This window comes from Indicator indicator, chromosome 33, assembly GCF_027791375.1.
Source record: "Indicator indicator isolate 239-I01 chromosome 33, UM_Iind_1.1, whole genome shotgun sequence".
NCBI classification, from domain to species: Eukaryota; Metazoa; Chordata; class Aves; order Piciformes; family Indicatoridae; genus Indicator; species Indicator indicator.
In genome coordinates, this window is record NC_072042.1 from 5,587,180 (window position 1) to 5,603,586 (window position 16,407).

The window sequence follows — 16,407 nt, forward strand, 5'->3', positions numbered from 1 at the left end:
CTCATCTCCCATTCAGCCACTAACCAAAGCTAACAGAATGAGCCTGTGGCACGGATTTAACAAAGCTGCTTTCAAAACAGTGATAGCCCAAAATCAACAAGCAGAACAACTCAAATCAGTTTTCATGTGGCAATCATACAACTGCCTGTCAGCTTCATTTTACTAAGCCATGTCACATTTACTTAAGAAAGGGGAAAGAAAAATATGTCAGAGTGCAAGTTTTTAATTCCTTTATTGATAAATGCTTTCCAGACTTTCCAAACTCTTCAGTTAAATCCAAACTCACAAAATATTTTCAACAAGTCCTCCAATGTCCTCCTCCCTCAGAAGACAACAAAAGGTAGCTTCTCTTCTGACCACAAGGGAAAAGCTTGCAAGGCCAATTCTGATTTTTGGAAAACCTAAGAGCTTCAGAGTTGGCTTTTTAAAGAAGCTCTTCAAGGTTAACTTACAAAATGCAGTAACTATGTGATATGATTGCATGGCATTGAGATCTGCAGGAGAGTGAAGAATCTGCAAACATCTTCAGCTGATGTCTATGAAGGAGCTATTTGGCTTCTTTGCATCCTAGAGGAAGAGAAGGGCAAGTTACCAACACACTTTGCTCCAAGCTAGTGAAGTTTAGATCATCAGAGGGTTGCATGCAACACCTCACCTACAAGGACAGGCTGAGAGAGTTGAGGTTATTCAGCCTGGGGAAGAAAGTGCTCTGGAGAGACCTTAAAGCAGCCTCCCAGGGCCTGAAAGGATCCTACAGGAAGGCTGCAGAGGGACTTTTCATGAGGGTGTCTGGGAGACAGGACAAGAGGGAACAGTTTGAAGCTGAGGGACAGCAGGGTTAGACTGGAGCTGAGGAAGAAGTTCTTCATATGAGGGTGGTGAGACTCTGGACAAGTGCTGCAGGGGGACCTAGATGGGCCTCCAGACTGGCTGCATTCACTAACAATCCTGATTAATTTTGATTGTGGAAGGTTTGAACTGAAGGCCTGTGCCACTCACCAGTCTTCCTGGGTTTAAGAGGTAGCAGCAACCACACCCACCTTCTGGGCAGCTTCTTTCTTGGCTTGGTGAGCCTGCAACACTGCAACAGCTTCCTCCACCTGGGTGAAGAGCCAAGTTATCCAGTGAGACCTACTATCTTAACCAGAAATTGCCCCAACTGACCCCAAACCCTCCTATAAACCCACCCCAGGCAGTTTACCTTTGAGCGGAGGGACTCGGGAGACTCCAGCATGTGCAGCAGCTCTGAGTTGTCAATCTCCAGCAGCATTCCTGTGATCTTCCCTGCAAGGCTGGGGTGCATAGCTTGGATCAGAGGGAACAAACGTTCTCCTGGGGAGAGCAGACAGTTGAGTTTCAGTAAATGTCATCTCTGAAGCCTGAGGCTGCTTCCAAAGTAAAATACAACCTGTGAGAACTGGAGTTTCACTCACCCAGCATCTGTTTCTGCTCCTGAGGAGGGGCAGCAGCCAGCATGGAGGCTGTTAGTGGTTCCTGTCCCTGCACATGGACTGCAGGCTGAGGTGCCTGTAGAGGGCAGAGATGAGGGTGCTGAAATAGATGCTGAGCTGATTGCTTTTTTAGAGAACAATAAGGTATCCCCTCCTCAAACAATCTTTAAGTCTACAGCAGACTTAAGTTTCACAGAAGGCCAGGTAAGGTGCCTTTGGTTTACAAACATGGCTCTACCAAGTCCTGGACTGAAAATCCCACACACAAGCACTGTAAAGAGCTTACAAAAACTGGATCAACATCACAAGTGAGAAGGAGCAGTTTGGGGCTTTTTTGTGGGGGCTTTTTACAACATAGGATTGTGGAAGAAGGAAACTGCTTTCAGTGATACCCTAAGTAAGGATCTGGCAAATAAGTGAGTGAATGAATGGGGTGGGGGAAGGCAAAATAATTTGGGGGCAAAAGGCAAAATAGCAAAGCATCCTTACAGCAAATCTGGGGTACAAAGGGCTTGCAAGTACAAGACAAACCAGCAAGGTCACCCCTGGCAGACATACAACCAGCAAGTGTTTAAACTCCAGACAGTGCATTGTAGGAGCAGTTGGAATTTGTCACATCACACCAGCTGCAGGCAGAAGCTGCTGGGCTGCAGCAAGTGCAGGGGCTTCAGAGGCCAGCTCCTTGGTTACCTGCAGAGGCTGCACGGCCGGGTGTGGGCTGCGGATGCTGGAGGCATATTTGTAGGGAGGAACTGCTCGGGGGGCAGGGGCGGCCACGGGCGGCCGAGGAGCCAAGCTCTGTGCAGCAGTGCCAACACCTGCCGAGGAGAACACAGTCACAAACACCTCTAGCAACGTGCAGGCAAGGAAACCTTCTCTAGAGGCTTTCAAGACTCATCTGGATGTGTTCCTGTGTGACCTGCCCCAGCTGATAGTGCTCTGGCAGTGGGGTACTGGCTGATCTCTGGAGATCCTTTTCAACCCCCTGTGAGTCTCTGCTAAGAGAACATCAGATGTCCCACCTGACTTAACTGCTGAATCCACGTCCTGCACAGCAGTACTTCAGAAGCTGGTCTCCAAAAATGCAACTGGCTGCATTAGGAAAAAATCTCTTTCTTCATAAAACTGAACCACATCTTGCACCTCAGGCATTTTCTAGCTATTTCAGTGGAATGAGTATGGATGTTCTGCTTTGAACACAGTATCACAGAATTGTGTGTAGTATTGTCCAGTGGTAAATGTTGCAGAGGTGTAGAGATGAGTTCCAAACCAGTGGCAAACAACCCATCTGGATTTCCACTGCTGTGCTGTAGCACCAAGCGTCCCCAAGACCTTCACTGCACGGCAAGGAACAGGGAAGTTTCAGGTGCTCTCTCTGCCCCTTGCTCCAGGTGGGCTTTGGTTATCCATATCTGATAACCACTTTTTGGAAGCAGAATTCTCAACAGAATTCTCAACAGTGTCTTCCTCCTCCCTCACAACCAAGGGAAGGGCCTGGGAAGCAGACACCTTACCAACTCTCTGGGCAGCAGCAGGGAGGCCACGAGAGGCTGGAGCATTGCTGGCAGGGGCCAGGTGGCGCAGCGCTGGCCGTGGGCCAGACTGGCGCATGGCATTCGGCATTCCCTGGAAGCCTAAAGGAAGAAAAGAGAGGAAATCCTCAAAACAGAACCAACTGGCAAGGCAGGACTGTCAGCTACAGGTTGGGGTTGTGCAAGGAAAGGGAAGCATGCATTGTTCCTGTTGGGAAGTACAGCCAAAAGGGCTGCTCAAACCCAACAAGGTATTGCTCATGCAACCTGGAGGTTGTCTCCAACATCCTCACCTTGAGGTCTTCCCCCTTGCTGCCAGCGTGGGCTGGGTCTCATCTGTGTCATTTGGTTAGGTGCATAGTAAGTGGGTCTGCTCTGAGCCTGCAGAAAGATCAGATGAGATCAGAGGCAACATCTAATTGAACAACAAACACTCTTTATGGTCTGGTTTGGCAGTTATTCCTAGAAGCCTGTTCTGGCAGGGGGGTTGGACTCCATCTCTGGAGGTCCCTTCTAACCCCTAACATTCTGTGACTCTCAATTCACATGAAGACAACAGGCAGCTGGGAGGTCAGCTGACAGTACTCAGGAGTTATTTGCTTCCCACAGAATTGTTTTGGTTGTAAGAAACTAAGATAAGAGTCCAACCTTCAATCTAACACCACCATGGCCATTAAATTATGTCCTGACTATCATGAACACACATTTCTTGAACACCTCCAGGGATGGCCAACTCCACCACCTCCCCGGACAACCTATTCCAATGCCTGTAGGCCTAAGAAAGACTCAGCAAGATGAGTGACCCATCAAAGCTTGTGGCCAAGAAGGCCAATGGGATCCTGTTGTGCATTAAGAGGAGTGTGTCCAGCAGATCGAGGGAGGTTCTCCTCCCCCTCTTCTCTGCCCTGGTGAAGCCTCACCTGGAATATTGTGTCCAGTTTTGGGCTCCCCAGTTCAAGAGGGACAAAGATCTACTGGAGAGAGTCCAACAGAGAGCTACCAGGATGATTAAGGGAATGGAACATGTGCCCTGTGAGGGGAGGCTGAGAGCCCTGGGGTTGTTTATTCTGGAGAAGAGAAGACTGAGAGGGGATTTAATAAATATCTGAGGGCTGGGTGGCAAGAAGGAGGGGACAGGCTCTGCTCAGTTGCACCATGGGATAGGACAAGGGGCAATGAACATAAACTACAGCACAGGAGCTTCCACCTCAGCATGAGGAACTTCACTGTGAGGGTCACAGGCTGCCCAGAGAGGCTGTGAAGTCATCTTCTCTGGAGACTTTCAAGCCCCATCTGGATGTGTTCTTGTGTGACCTGTGCTGGATTCTATGGTCCTGCTCTGGCAGGGGGGTTGGACTTGATGATCTTCCAAGGTCCCTTCCAACCCCAAACACGATCCTATGAACCACCAGCTGAGCTCACCTGGGGCACAGCAGGCATGAAATAGCCTCCAGCAGCAGGCTGGAACTGGTTGATGATGGTGTTGGCAGGCAGGGCTCTCATGCCAGCGATGCGCTGCATGTACTGGTTGGTCAGGTGAGCCTTGCGCTCCTCCTTCCTCTGCGCCAGCGCCACGTAGAGCGGCTTGGAGCCCACGATGCGGCCGTTCATCTCCGTCACCGCCTTCGTCGCTTCCTCTGGAGATGAAAAGCAGACAAAGCCAAACCCTTTGCTCCGGCCATCTTCCAGCATCACCTGCAGTAAAGATCAGTTGCCAGTGGAGCAGCGTCCCAAGGACTTCCGGTGTCTGAAGGGGGCCTATAAGAAAGCTGGGGAGGGACTTTTTAGGGTGTCAGGAAATGATAGGACTGGGGGAAATGGAGCAAAAATAGAAATGGGTAGGTTCAGTTGGATGTTAGGAAGAAATTCTTCCCCATCAGGGTGGTGAGACACTGGAACAGGTTGTCCAGGGAGGTGGTGGAAGCCTCATCCCTGGAGGTTTTTAAGGCCAGGCTGGATGTGGCTGTGAGCAACCTGATCTAGTGTGAGGTGTCCCTGCCCCTGGCAAGGGGTTGGAACTGGATGAGCCTTAAGGTCCCTTCCAACCCTAACAACTCCATGATTCTATGGCTCAGCCCAACAATCCGTGCATCAATGTCCTACCTGCCTGCAACCTGACCTGGCTGTCGCAGAGTTGTAGGGACAGGTGTTCAGTGTAGGCAGTCACCTGTCTGGATTTGCTCTGCTTTGCTGTAAGCACCATGTATCCCCAAGGCCCACACTACACAGTAAGGAATGGGAAAGATTGGTGCAGCCTCTAAATACGCTTAGGAAAAATGTCATTTCATGCTCATTGGGAGTCAGCTTGAGGACATTTCCCCACTTCCTGCCACCTCTTTTGATGAGGGAATGAAGCAGCTTAGCAGTTAGATCCCAACAAGACCCAAAAAAACCTCTGTATGGACTAGTCTAGATGTTCTAAGGATCACTATGACCACAGGATATAAGATCTGCCCCCTTCAGACCCATGTCAGGGAGTTTCTTCCTCAGCCTTTAAAACGTAAATGCTCCCCCAAACCCCACAATACCTTGGCACTGGTTATTGACCCAAAAGGTGAGAACTCTTTCCTTAATTTTTCATCATCTATAGTGTCATCAAGGTTTTTAATGTACAGGTTAACACCCTGGAAGGGAGAGAACAATCAGACACTCAGAACATTCAAGAAAATCTTGAGCACATCAATTGCCAGAGCTGTAATTCTTCTGAAACCTCTTCGTTTAGCATCATGCTGCCTCCCAAGCACCCAAAGCAGAAGGCAGTAAATGTTGCAAAGGTGTAGAGACAAGGTCCAGCATGGTGAAAGGGAGCTTATCTGGATTTCCTCTGCTTTCCTGTTGCATCCTGTATCTCCAATCCAGCACTGTATTGCAAGGAGTGGCAAAGATTCAGATGCCAAGTCTGACATGACCCAGTCTGGCCATGAATCAGGGACAACAGGGCAGGGCTCTGTTGGTATTTCCACCCCATTTGGCACTTCCATTGCCAAGACCATGCCCTGATACCCCTAGATAACCATGCAGTCACCTTCAGATCTGAATTCCCAGGGACTGCCTGGTGCTTAACTTCAGGAGAGGCCCAGCCCATTCACCTGGTAGCGGCTGAGTCTCTCTTGTTTCAGCTGCTCAAACTTGCGCTTCAGCTCCGCCTGCCGCTCCACCTTCTTCTGTGCCCGGCCTACAAACACCAGCTTCCCATTGATGTCCTTCCCATTCATTTCCTCTACTGCCTGGACAGAAGGTTCAAGAGAAAATTGTCAGCTGCTCAAGCAGCACCTGATCTTGTTAAGAACAGGCCTGCCCAGTCTAGTGGTCATGGGTAGGCCAGGCTGGATGAGGCCCTGAGCAGCCCAGTCCAGTTGAGAGGCGTCACTGCCCATGGTGGGGAGGCTGGAGCAGATCTCTGAGGTCCCTTCCAACCTAAACCATTCTAGGATTCAATGAACAAGCAATTGGAGACAGAAATAACCAAGACACCATGCTGATAGCTCTACTGCAAGTGCTGAACTAATAGCAATTTGGGAATTTATCCCCCAAGTCCTTCTTGCAATTAAGCCACATTTTAACAAACATACCCTTAGAGAAGGCTACTTCTAAGCAATGTGTTCACTCTAAACTCCTTCCTCCTCCTCAAGCCCTGCATTGTAGTACTTCATCAGCAATTAGCTGCATTCTCTGTGGATCCAGTAATCCAGAGAAATGCCAACTTGCCCTTGAATGTCAAGCTAGTAAAGTGCAAAAGGCTTCCAAGCTCCCACAACTAGTAGAGGTTATGCCCAAGGCAGAATTTTCTCATTTTAGTAACATTTTAGTTTATCCTATAAAAAAAATAAGTTTTTCTTCTCTGAAGATACCCAATCAGCACAGCAATTGGTCATACCTTGTTAGCATCTTCATGCTTTTCAAAGCTTACAAAGCCAAAGCCCTTGGATTTTCCAGTAGGGTCTGTCATCACTTTAACACTCAGAGTTTTACCTGTTACCAAGGGACAGGGTTAGTAAAGTATCATAAAACTATTTCAAGACTATTAAATTCCACAGAATAGCTCCAGGCCCCTCTCTTTCTGCCTCCTGTCCAACACCTGGCTATGAGGATAGGCTCAGGAAGCTGGGGTTGTTGAGCCTGGAGAAGAGAAGGCTGCAGGAGCACCTTAAAGCTGCCTTCCAGTACCTGAAGGGATCCTACCTGAAGGCTGCAGAGAGATTTTTCATGAGGGTGTCTAGAGGCAAGACAAGGGGGAATGGTTTGAAGCTGAGGGAGAGCAGGGTTAGACTGAAGCTGAGGAAGAAGTTCTTAAGTACCAGGCTGCTGAGACTCGGGAATAGGCTGCCCAAGGAGTCTGCAGCTGCCTACTCCCTGAGGGTGTTCAAGGCCAGGATGGATGAAGCCTTGAGCAGCCAAGTTTAGTTGACAGGCATCTCTGTCCATGGTGGGAAGATGGTCCCTAAGATCCCTTCAACCTAAGTCATTCTGTAATTCTGTGGTTCTAGGAATTCTGTGCTCCTCGGAACTCTGTGCTCCTCAGCCACAAAGTGACCCATGTGAACTGGTCATGAAATTCAGAGCCTCATTGAAAGTGTTTCTGTATTTACCATATTTGCTGAAGAGCTCCTTTAGTCTCTCATCATCCATGTCATCCCCAAAGTTTTTGATATAAACATTGGTGAATTCCTTTGCCTTGGCTCCTAACTCAGCCTCTCGCTCTTTACGAGACTTGAACCTCCCAACAAATCTGTGAGAAAGGAGGAAAAATCCCAGTAAGCAGCTTGCTTCCATCAGCAAAACACCAGTGTGTGACTTGCAGTGAGGCAAAAAAGTATGAGTGTGTAGTAGGAGCTGAGAATGGGGACAAGAAAGGGTGACAGCAGAAGAGAAGGACAAACAGGTCACAGACCAACTAGAAAAAGCAACAAAAAATCACCTATCTTATGGTGGGACCCAGGACGCCCACCCAGCTCTGCAGTGGAGAGAGTCCTGGCCACAGAAACCCACCCCAGCCCCCTAGCAGAGAGGCAGCAAATCAAGGCTTGGTTAGGAAAACCCACCAGCCCTGAGATGGAGGGGGGAGCAGGCCATGGCTTGGGCAGGGTCACTCACCAGCCCTGTAGTGGAGAGGTAGCAGGCCAAGGCTTGGGGCCAGGAGAACCAGTGCCTTGTGTGTCCCTGTTAATACCCAGCTGCATCACGGTCATGCGCTCGCTGCTGCCGCTGCTGTGACACTCACACTTTGCGGTCGTTGAGCAGCATGCCGTTCATCTTCTCGATGGCTCTGTCTGCTGCATCCTGCGTCTCAAAGTGCACAAAGGCGTAGCCCTTAGAGCCATTCTCATCACACACCACCTAGAGACCAGGAAGGAAAACAGAACTATCAGCCCTCCCCAGAGCTTCCGCACTTCTGTCGCGCTCAGACGCGAGGCCAGCGCATGAAAAGCAGTGCCAAGGGGCAGCGCTTAGGGAGATGTTAGCTGGGTTCAGAGCGACAGCAAATCTGATGTCACCTCAGCAAACAGTCAGAGTGACCTCAGCTCTGCTGTCCCTTCAGTGAATGTTCAGTGACATCAAATCTGAGGTGATTTCAAATCTGATGTCACTTCAAACGCCCGCAGTGACTTCAAGTCTGATGTCACTTCAAACGCCCGCAGTGACTTCAAGTCTGATGTCACTTCAAACGCCCGCAGTGACTTCAAGTCTGATGTCACTTCAAACGCTCGGAGTGACTTCAAATCTGATGTCACTTCAAACGCCCGCAGTGACTTCAAGTCTGATGTCACTTCAAACGCTCGGAGTGACTTCAAATCTGATGTCACTTCAAACGCCCGCAGTGGCTTCAAATCTGATGTCACTTCAAACGCTCGGAGTGACTTCAAATCTGATGTCACTTCAAACGCTCGGAGTGACTTCAAATCTGATGTCACTTCAAACGCTCGGAGTGACTTCAAATCTGATGTCACTTCAAACGCCCGCAGTGACTTCAAATCTGATGTCACTTCAAACGCTCGGAGTGACTTCAAATCTGATGTCACTTCAAACGCCCGCAGTGACTTCAAATCTGATGTCACTTCAAACGCCTGCAGTGACTTCAAGTCTGATGTCACTTCAAACGCTCGGAGTGACTTCAAATCTGATGTCACCTCAACAAATGCTCAGTGATAGCAAATCTGATGTGACATCAAATCTGCTGTCATGTCGGCACATGTTCAGTGGCATCAAACCTGACATCGAATGTTCAGAATGACATCAAATCTGATGTCACTTCTAATGTTCAGAGTGACTTCAAAACCTGAAGCAAATGTTCAGAGTGACTTCAAACCTGATGTCACTTCAAATGCTCAGAGTGACTTCAAATCTGATGTCACTTCAAATGCTCAGAGTGACTTCAAATCTGATGTCACTTCAAATGCTCAGAGTGACTTCAAATCTGATGTCACTTCAAATGCTCAGAGTGACTTCAAATCTGATGTCACTTCAAATGCTCAGAGTGACTTCAAATCTGATGTCACTTCAAATGCTCAGAGTGACTTCAAATCTGATGTCACTTCAAATGCTCAGAGTGACTTCAAAACCTGAAGCAAATGTTCAGAGTGACATCAAATCTGATGTCACTTCAAGTGTTCAGCAAACCCTGACCTCTGGGTCAACTCTACCTCTTGGAGCCTCCACTCCTTGCTTCCTCCTACCCTGGCTGTGCCTGACCATGTCCCAGCTGTAACAGAATTGAGCAAAGCAACCACATCTCACCTTGCAGGACAAAATATTCCCAAACGCTGAGAAGGTGTCATAAAGTGCCTTGTTATCAATGGATTTGTCCAGGTTCTTGATGAAGACATTGCCAACCCCTGACTTCCTCAAGGAGGGGTCCCTCTGAGACCACATGATGCGAATGGGTTTTCCTTTGATCACATCAAAATTCATGGTATCTAGAGCACGCTCGGCTGCAAGAGAAGGTGACAACAGGTTTCTGTGGTTTGTTAAAGAGTGAAGGTTTCCAGCAGGTGGCTGATGGTGCCCTCTGAATTTTACTCAGCTCATGGGAGCATTTGGAGGCATCCTGGGCAGCTAATTCCAATGACTTTGTAACTTACATAGATTCATATGGTTTGGGTTGGGAGGAACCCCCAAAGGCCATCTAGTCCAAATCCCCTGCAGTCAGCAGGGGCATCCTCCACTAAATCAAGTTGATCAGAGCCTTGCTGAGCCTGACCTTGAAGTTCTCCAGGGATGGGGCCTCCACTACCTCCCTGGGAAACCTGCAGCAGTGTTCCAGCAGCCTCATGGCACAGAATTTGTTCCTAACATCCAATCGAAATCTGCTCTTCTCTCATTTCAAACCACTGTTCCTTGTTTTGTCACTGCAAGCCTTTGCAAACAGTCCCTCTGCACCCTTCAGATACTGGAAGGCTGTTCTAAGGTCTCCCTGGACGGCTCCAGGGAGACCTTAATAGTAATTCTCTGAGACTTAAGAGCCATCTGTTGGGTTGGTTTGGTTTTGGTGAAGCTCAGATGGAGCCACACTCATTTCTATTAAGAGAAAAGGATCAGCTCCCTGTCAGGTCAGGCACAATGTGCACAGACAAGTGGCTGGCTGGGGAGGAGACATGAGTCAGCCTCTCCAACTTATGTGGCCAAAAAAATGATTCCCAAGTTGCTCAGTCTAAAGAGTGGCCAAAACTCGGGGCGGGGGGGGGAAGAAAAAAGAAAAAAATCCCTAAACTCCATCTGATTAAGAGGGATGTTTTTATCTACACTCCAAACCCCCAGCTCTGTCATTCTAACCCACATTGTGCCCCCCCTCCACAGTTCTATTTCTGCTGCCTCCTGCTATATTAAAAGGATCATTACATACACATGTTGGGATCTTGTTCATAAAACCAAGATGCTTGGGACTCTTCTGTGCCAGAAAACACTCCCAGCATGGTGTGAGCAGAGAAAACAGAAAGACTGTTAATTCCCAGCATGAAGCAGGGAAAGAGAGGGATTGAGATGTATTAAAATCAAGGAATATTAATAGGGCAGAACCCAAGTTTTCCCAATTTATTTGGCTCAGTTCCTCCAGGCCACTTTCACCCAGTGCTAGTTGCTGAATAGATTTCAGGAGCAGTAAATTCAAGGAAAGCACCAGTTCCAACTTTTTTTTTTCATGTGACTTAGCTGGTGCAGCCAGAGGAACTGCTCAGCATTTCACAGAACTACCTCTAGGAACTCCAACACTGCCTGCAAGAGTTTCCTGCCCTCCCTAGTCCAAAAGTTAGGTTCAAGCACTGTCTGAAAGTTTCTCAGAATTTTCCATGTGCTTTGAAATGTGGAGTTTTGGTGGTGGTGGTTTTTAAATTGAACTGGTGCCATGGCTATTTCCCCCAGTCCTTCACACATACACCCAGCTGGGAAAGGAAGGAGCTCTGCTGGATTTCATCCCTGAAGTAGTCAGGCTTCCAAAAAACTCTAAGTTATACTTGCTAGGACTCTTAACTCTATTCAAAAGTGTTAAATGCTATTAACTGCCCTGCTAAAATCTTAACTCTGTTCAGAGGTGTTAAATGCTATTAACTGCCCTGTTAAAATGATTCTGCAGCTGCTCCTCTGCACCCCAGGTTCTCCCTGCAGTCCATTCCTAGTAGGCACTTCAGCAGGCAACTTGGTTCAGCCTGTCAAATTTGGCAGTGTTTATTTATAACAGGGAGAGGTCCTCCAGAAGCATGTGTTGGCAAGGACACAAAACCTGCAGTATATACCATTTGCAGCAGAAGCAGGGCTCCTGCTGAAAGGTGACAAGCAGATGAAGCAGGCACCCAGAGGGAGCTGTGAAACACTCTGCAGCAGCTACCAAGACACAAACTAGCTGTGAACTTACTCCCAGTTCTTTCAAGCTTCCCAAGCATATACTTTTAAGTAGATACTATTGCACTGTTCAACAGCCTGCTGGTAGCTCCACTCTGTTATTAGGATCTGCTTGAAATTCACTCAGACACTTCTTGCAAGCAGTGGTAAAAGGAAGCTGCCCTAGGTGGATTGCCTGGTTTGAGGAAGGGCTGCCAGACCCAGGGGTAGAAATCCAATCAACATTACATCAGGACCTAAGAGAACCTGTAAAGGATCAGCATGAGTGATGGGAATGACTCAGAGTAAGCACATCTGATTCATTTCCTTAATCTGAGCAAACACCTTCTCATTTTCTTCTGTTGGAGCCACAAAGCTTCAGCCATTTCAGTTCCTGTATCTGTTTCTCTCCCACTGGTTCCTGTCATCCTTCCAGTAGACTCAACTCATAACATTATACACACTCTTAACCCCTTCCAGGCTTCTTTTTCATTCCTCTTCCATAGCCTGCTAGATAGGGAAAGCTGATGAACACTCTTTGCCTCAGGCCTCAAAGTAATTAATCTCCCTTACAGGCTCCCTGATGCTAATCCCAGCATTGTGTTAGCTCTGCAACATAAAGACAACACAAAGAGAGATATGAGCAGCATAAAGAAAGATAACCACAGGCAGACACCCATGAGGAACTCTGCAGAAGGAGTTTTATCCTGCAAAGATGGCTGCTCTGCAAGCCTCTGAGCTCTCCCTTAAGTCACTAAACAAAAAAGACCCAACCACAAATGGAAGCTTCTGAAAAACAGACAGGTTGCAGGCAGTTTGATGCTGAAGTCAGAACAAAATCCTGTTGGCAATGAGCTATTCAGAATTACCCTTCCCTTTTAACTTCACACCTGCAGAGCAGCTACACAGCTCTTCTCTTACATTCTCTTCTCTTTAAGAAGAAACCAAAGGTTTATCAATGCTCTTCTAAGATTTTCTTCAGAGACACTTCTGTAATCCCAGCTCTGGGTTCCTTCTTAGCTTGGGAAATGTTCTGTTTGCTCTGTACTGGCTTTCTCTACAGCCACATTCAAGGTTCTCTGCTTCATTATCTAGGCTGTCATGTCACAACTGTCAACGTTATGACATCTTGGAATGCAATTAAATTGCATGAGGAACACCAAAAAAAAAAGGAAATTCAAGTTTTGTTTCAATTTAAATGAGTTTAGTTTGTTTACTTTCTTCACAGTCACAAAGCATAAATATTCACAACCACAGCTGAGCCTGGACTAGCCAGAACTTGAAGCATTTCCTTAATTTGCCTATCAGAGTGTGACAGATTCACTGGTTATTACCCCAAATTGGAGACAGCAGAACTTATTTTCACTAAAAATCACCTCTCTGCTTAGACCAGCAGTGAGACAACACACAGCCAGAAAGCAGCCCCTTCCAGGGTCAAGCACACTCCATTGGCTGACCAAAACGTAAAGGAAAATGCAAGCTCTGAGCCAGTTTGGGCACAGGAAGTTTGAAGTACAGAGGACATTCAGGCTGTGACAGTGTGAGGTGACAGTGAGGCTGGTGAGACACTGGAACAGGCTGTCCAGAGAGGTTGTGGATGCCCCCTCCCTGGAAGTGTTCAAGACCAGGCTGGATGAGGCCTGGAGCAACCAGGGCTAGTGTAAGGTGCTGCTGCCCATGGCAGGGGGGTTGGAACTGGATGATCTTCAAGGTCCCTTCCAACCTAAGCCATTCTGTGAAAACAAAGTCCAAATGCATTCCTGACTATCCATTCCTGGAAGAAAACACAGATCCCTCCTTATATTGGAATGCCCTCATGCAAGGCACCTGGAAAACAATCCCGAGTGCTGCACTGGGCTCTTAAAAAAGTCTGTTCTTCAAGAGTTTTGGAGAGACCACAAAACACCACCAACAGCCTCACCTCTTCAGAATCCTGTGTTCTGCTGCATTACATTTAGTATAGCAGTTGGGTCTTTATGCCAAGACATGCTGCAGAAGGAATCATAAGCACTTCAGAAGAGATCTCTTCATGAGGGGAGGAAGAGTTTGCCTACTCCTCCTTCCCAGTACTAACTCAATGATTAGGTTTAAACCACTTGACCTTGTAAGACCTACCAGTAATAAGACACCACTTTGTCAAAGTATCACTTGGGGATTTCCTAAAATGTCTGCTGCCTCACCAGGAGGCCAGAATGATGCAACCTCCCTTCAAACTCCTGCATGTTTATCACTATAAAAGATAGTCTGGAAATGTATTTGAAGGCCACTTGTCTTCCTGGCTGTCAGGAGCAGAACTTGTTTCTGCTAAAGCAAGCAGATGGGACAAGCCACACTTCCCTTTTAACACCACAACAGCTGAACAGATCTCCTCTCCTTTAAGAGGGCTTTATCCTAGCACCCCACCTCCCCAACATTTATCTACTCTGAGCTACAAGTTCCTTCCTGGCTTGCTTTCTACTGCTTGTTTTTATTTCTCTGATCCTGCAAAATTGAGATCATAGTCTAGACAAAAGGCAAGTGAGTCTGAGTAAGCCTGCACAAGGTGCTTCTGCAAGAGGAATTCAGAGCAGAAAGGTTCATCAGAGCAGGAGAGGACCACGTGTGCAGGCTCTGAGGTTCTTTCCTTCTCATTGAGAAGGTTTAAAACACACATAGATTACTTAGTCTGCAGAAAAAGGACTTCTGAGAGTATCATGAATGATAAATTATGCACAGGGGGGCAAGCCAGCTTTTTATCAAGAGGAAGGAGCAGAAGTGCTTGCTCTGCTCAGTCCACATCCCAAGGAAGGCATGCAGAAGGTAGTCTGAGCTGGAAGAGGATGGAAGCTAGGATTGCACCTAGCCGTAACAGACTACATAAACCCAAAACTTCCAGCCAACAGATAATCCCAGAGGTTCTGCTGACTTGCAGGAATACTATTTTGTTCCCACATTTGTTTTCTACATACTTTGATCCAGAATCAATAAAATTACCCTGTGCAAAGAGACCAGTCTCTGCTGCCTGCAAAAGTGTCAAGCAGGAAAATCTACTCTAAAGGGAAGTTCACTTGCTGCTGTAGTCTGCTGTGGAGAACACATTCTGAATTCAAGAGTCTGCTTTCATCTATCCTTTGAACATCTCTGTCACATGTAGGTAACTGCTAATCACAGCACAGAGCCATAAACTCATACCAGGCAACAGGGAAAGGCTCTGAAAACTAGGGCAGAAAATGCTGACCCATTTTTTTTCCAGAAAAGACATGCTCCAAAATGACCTCTTCTGTCCCATCTTTCACGTGATACTGCTGCTTCAGCTCTGGAATTGAGCAGGAACCACATTAAAGTATGAAGAAAAAAAAAAAACTGTCTAGTAAGAGCAAATTACTCTGTTTTCCCATGCCTTGAACACTCATTTTCTTTCCTATTAACACAGCTGCATGCACAAACAGCAACCTGCAGCCCAGCAGCTTGAAGCTTAAACTGGAGGGGTTTGTGCAGCCAGAGGCTCAGCCATTCAAACTGAACATTGGACCTGGGCTGACCACTCTCAATTTCTTCTGCCAGGACTGACTGCACATAGACCCCCCCCCCCCCCCCCAAACCTACACAAGAACGAAGGGGAACACAGTGGAGGTTATTCTGTTATACAAGACACAGAAGTCTTCAAAGTTTAACATCAGGAGGAGGAAAAATAGGTCCATTTATCAGAGATGTTACCAAGATGTGCAGAGTATATTGGACAGAGAGCTGTAAAAAATACATTCCTGTTTCACAAGCACTAGAAGTGGAGCGCTTAGCTTCTAACTATCACTTTGTAGGCAATTACATGGCAGTGCACTGCAAGACTGGAGTAGTTTTAGTGGAAAGAAAAGGACAGAAAAAAGCCGGAGATATGCTGGAATATGTCACTTACCGTCTGCTGGCTGCTGGAAGTTGACGTAGGCATAGCCGAGGGACCTGCGGGTGATCATATCCCTGCAGACCCGAATGGAAAGCACGGGCCCAGCAGGGCTGAACTTCTCGTAGAGCATAGCCTCGGTGACATCGGGGTGCAGGTCACCCACGTACAGCGATGCCATCGGGTAGCTGCTGGCAGCCGTATTCATCTTCTACCCAAACACGTGCTCGCACCCGAAACTAAGAAGGGTTTTAATCTTGGGGTTTAAGTCAAGCTTTAAAAAAAAAAAAATAAACTGAGGGGTGGGTGTGTGTGTGTGTGTGTCAAAATCTTATTTAAAAGCCTCACTAAGCAGGGGTCTGCAGAAACAGCTTGAAAGAAGGGGGACTGGCAGGAGGCCGCCTGGGGGACGACTGCGAGCCACACCAGGCCCCGGGACAGAGGGAGGCTGAAGGGAGAGGAAAGGCCTGAAATCAGAAAAAAGCAACCCAAGTTAAGCCTCCGAGAGAGGGGGGCTGGGACTGGAAGCCAAAATTCAGACGCCGGCTCTCAGTTTCTCAGTGTTTCTGAGGCAAAACCTTCCTCGATCTCCCTAAAACCACGTCCTTGATTTTGCTTTAAGAGTCTAATTCAGTCCCAGTTCTCCTGAGCGGAAGCCGAGTGACTTTCTGAGGTAAAAAAAAAAAAAAAAAAAAAAAAAAAAAGACAATAATAAAGCAAACTAGGGAAAAATAAT

The 16,407-nt window shown here is 47.4% G+C and overlaps 1 protein-coding gene and 3 non-coding genes across 4 annotated transcripts; all 4 read right to left on the minus strand.

Moving 5' to 3' along the window:
- Positions 1–224: 224 nt before the first annotated feature.
- PABPC4 (poly(A) binding protein cytoplasmic 4) lies at positions 225–15,879 on the minus strand. Its single transcript, XM_054395253.1, has 15 exons — positions 15,687–15,879; positions 9,719–9,912; positions 8,205–8,320; positions 7,573–7,712; positions 6,861–6,955; positions 6,073–6,210; positions 5,512–5,607; positions 4,406–4,678; positions 3,277–3,364; positions 2,966–3,085; positions 2,142–2,269; positions 1,434–1,527; positions 1,202–1,332; positions 1,000–1,100; positions 225–567 (listed from the first exon to the last, which is right to left on the minus strand). The coding sequence occupies exons 1-14, from the start codon at positions 15,877–15,879 to the stop codon at positions 1,014–1,016; spliced, it is 1,893 nt and encodes a 630-aa protein (XP_054251228.1). The 3' UTR covers positions 225–567; positions 1,000–1,013.
- Positions 2,688–2,821, minus strand: LOC128977815 (small nucleolar RNA SNORA55). The gene has a single exon (XR_008489428.1). It is a non-coding gene; the product is annotated as a small nucleolar RNA SNORA55 (small nucleolar RNA).
- Positions 5,105–5,235, minus strand: LOC128977817 (small nucleolar RNA SNORA55). The gene has a single exon (XR_008489430.1). It is a non-coding gene; the product is annotated as a small nucleolar RNA SNORA55 (small nucleolar RNA).
- LOC128977816 (small nucleolar RNA SNORA55) lies at positions 5,745–5,877 on the minus strand. The gene has a single exon (XR_008489429.1). It is a non-coding gene; the product is annotated as a small nucleolar RNA SNORA55 (small nucleolar RNA).
- Positions 15,880–16,407: the final 528 nt, after the last annotated feature.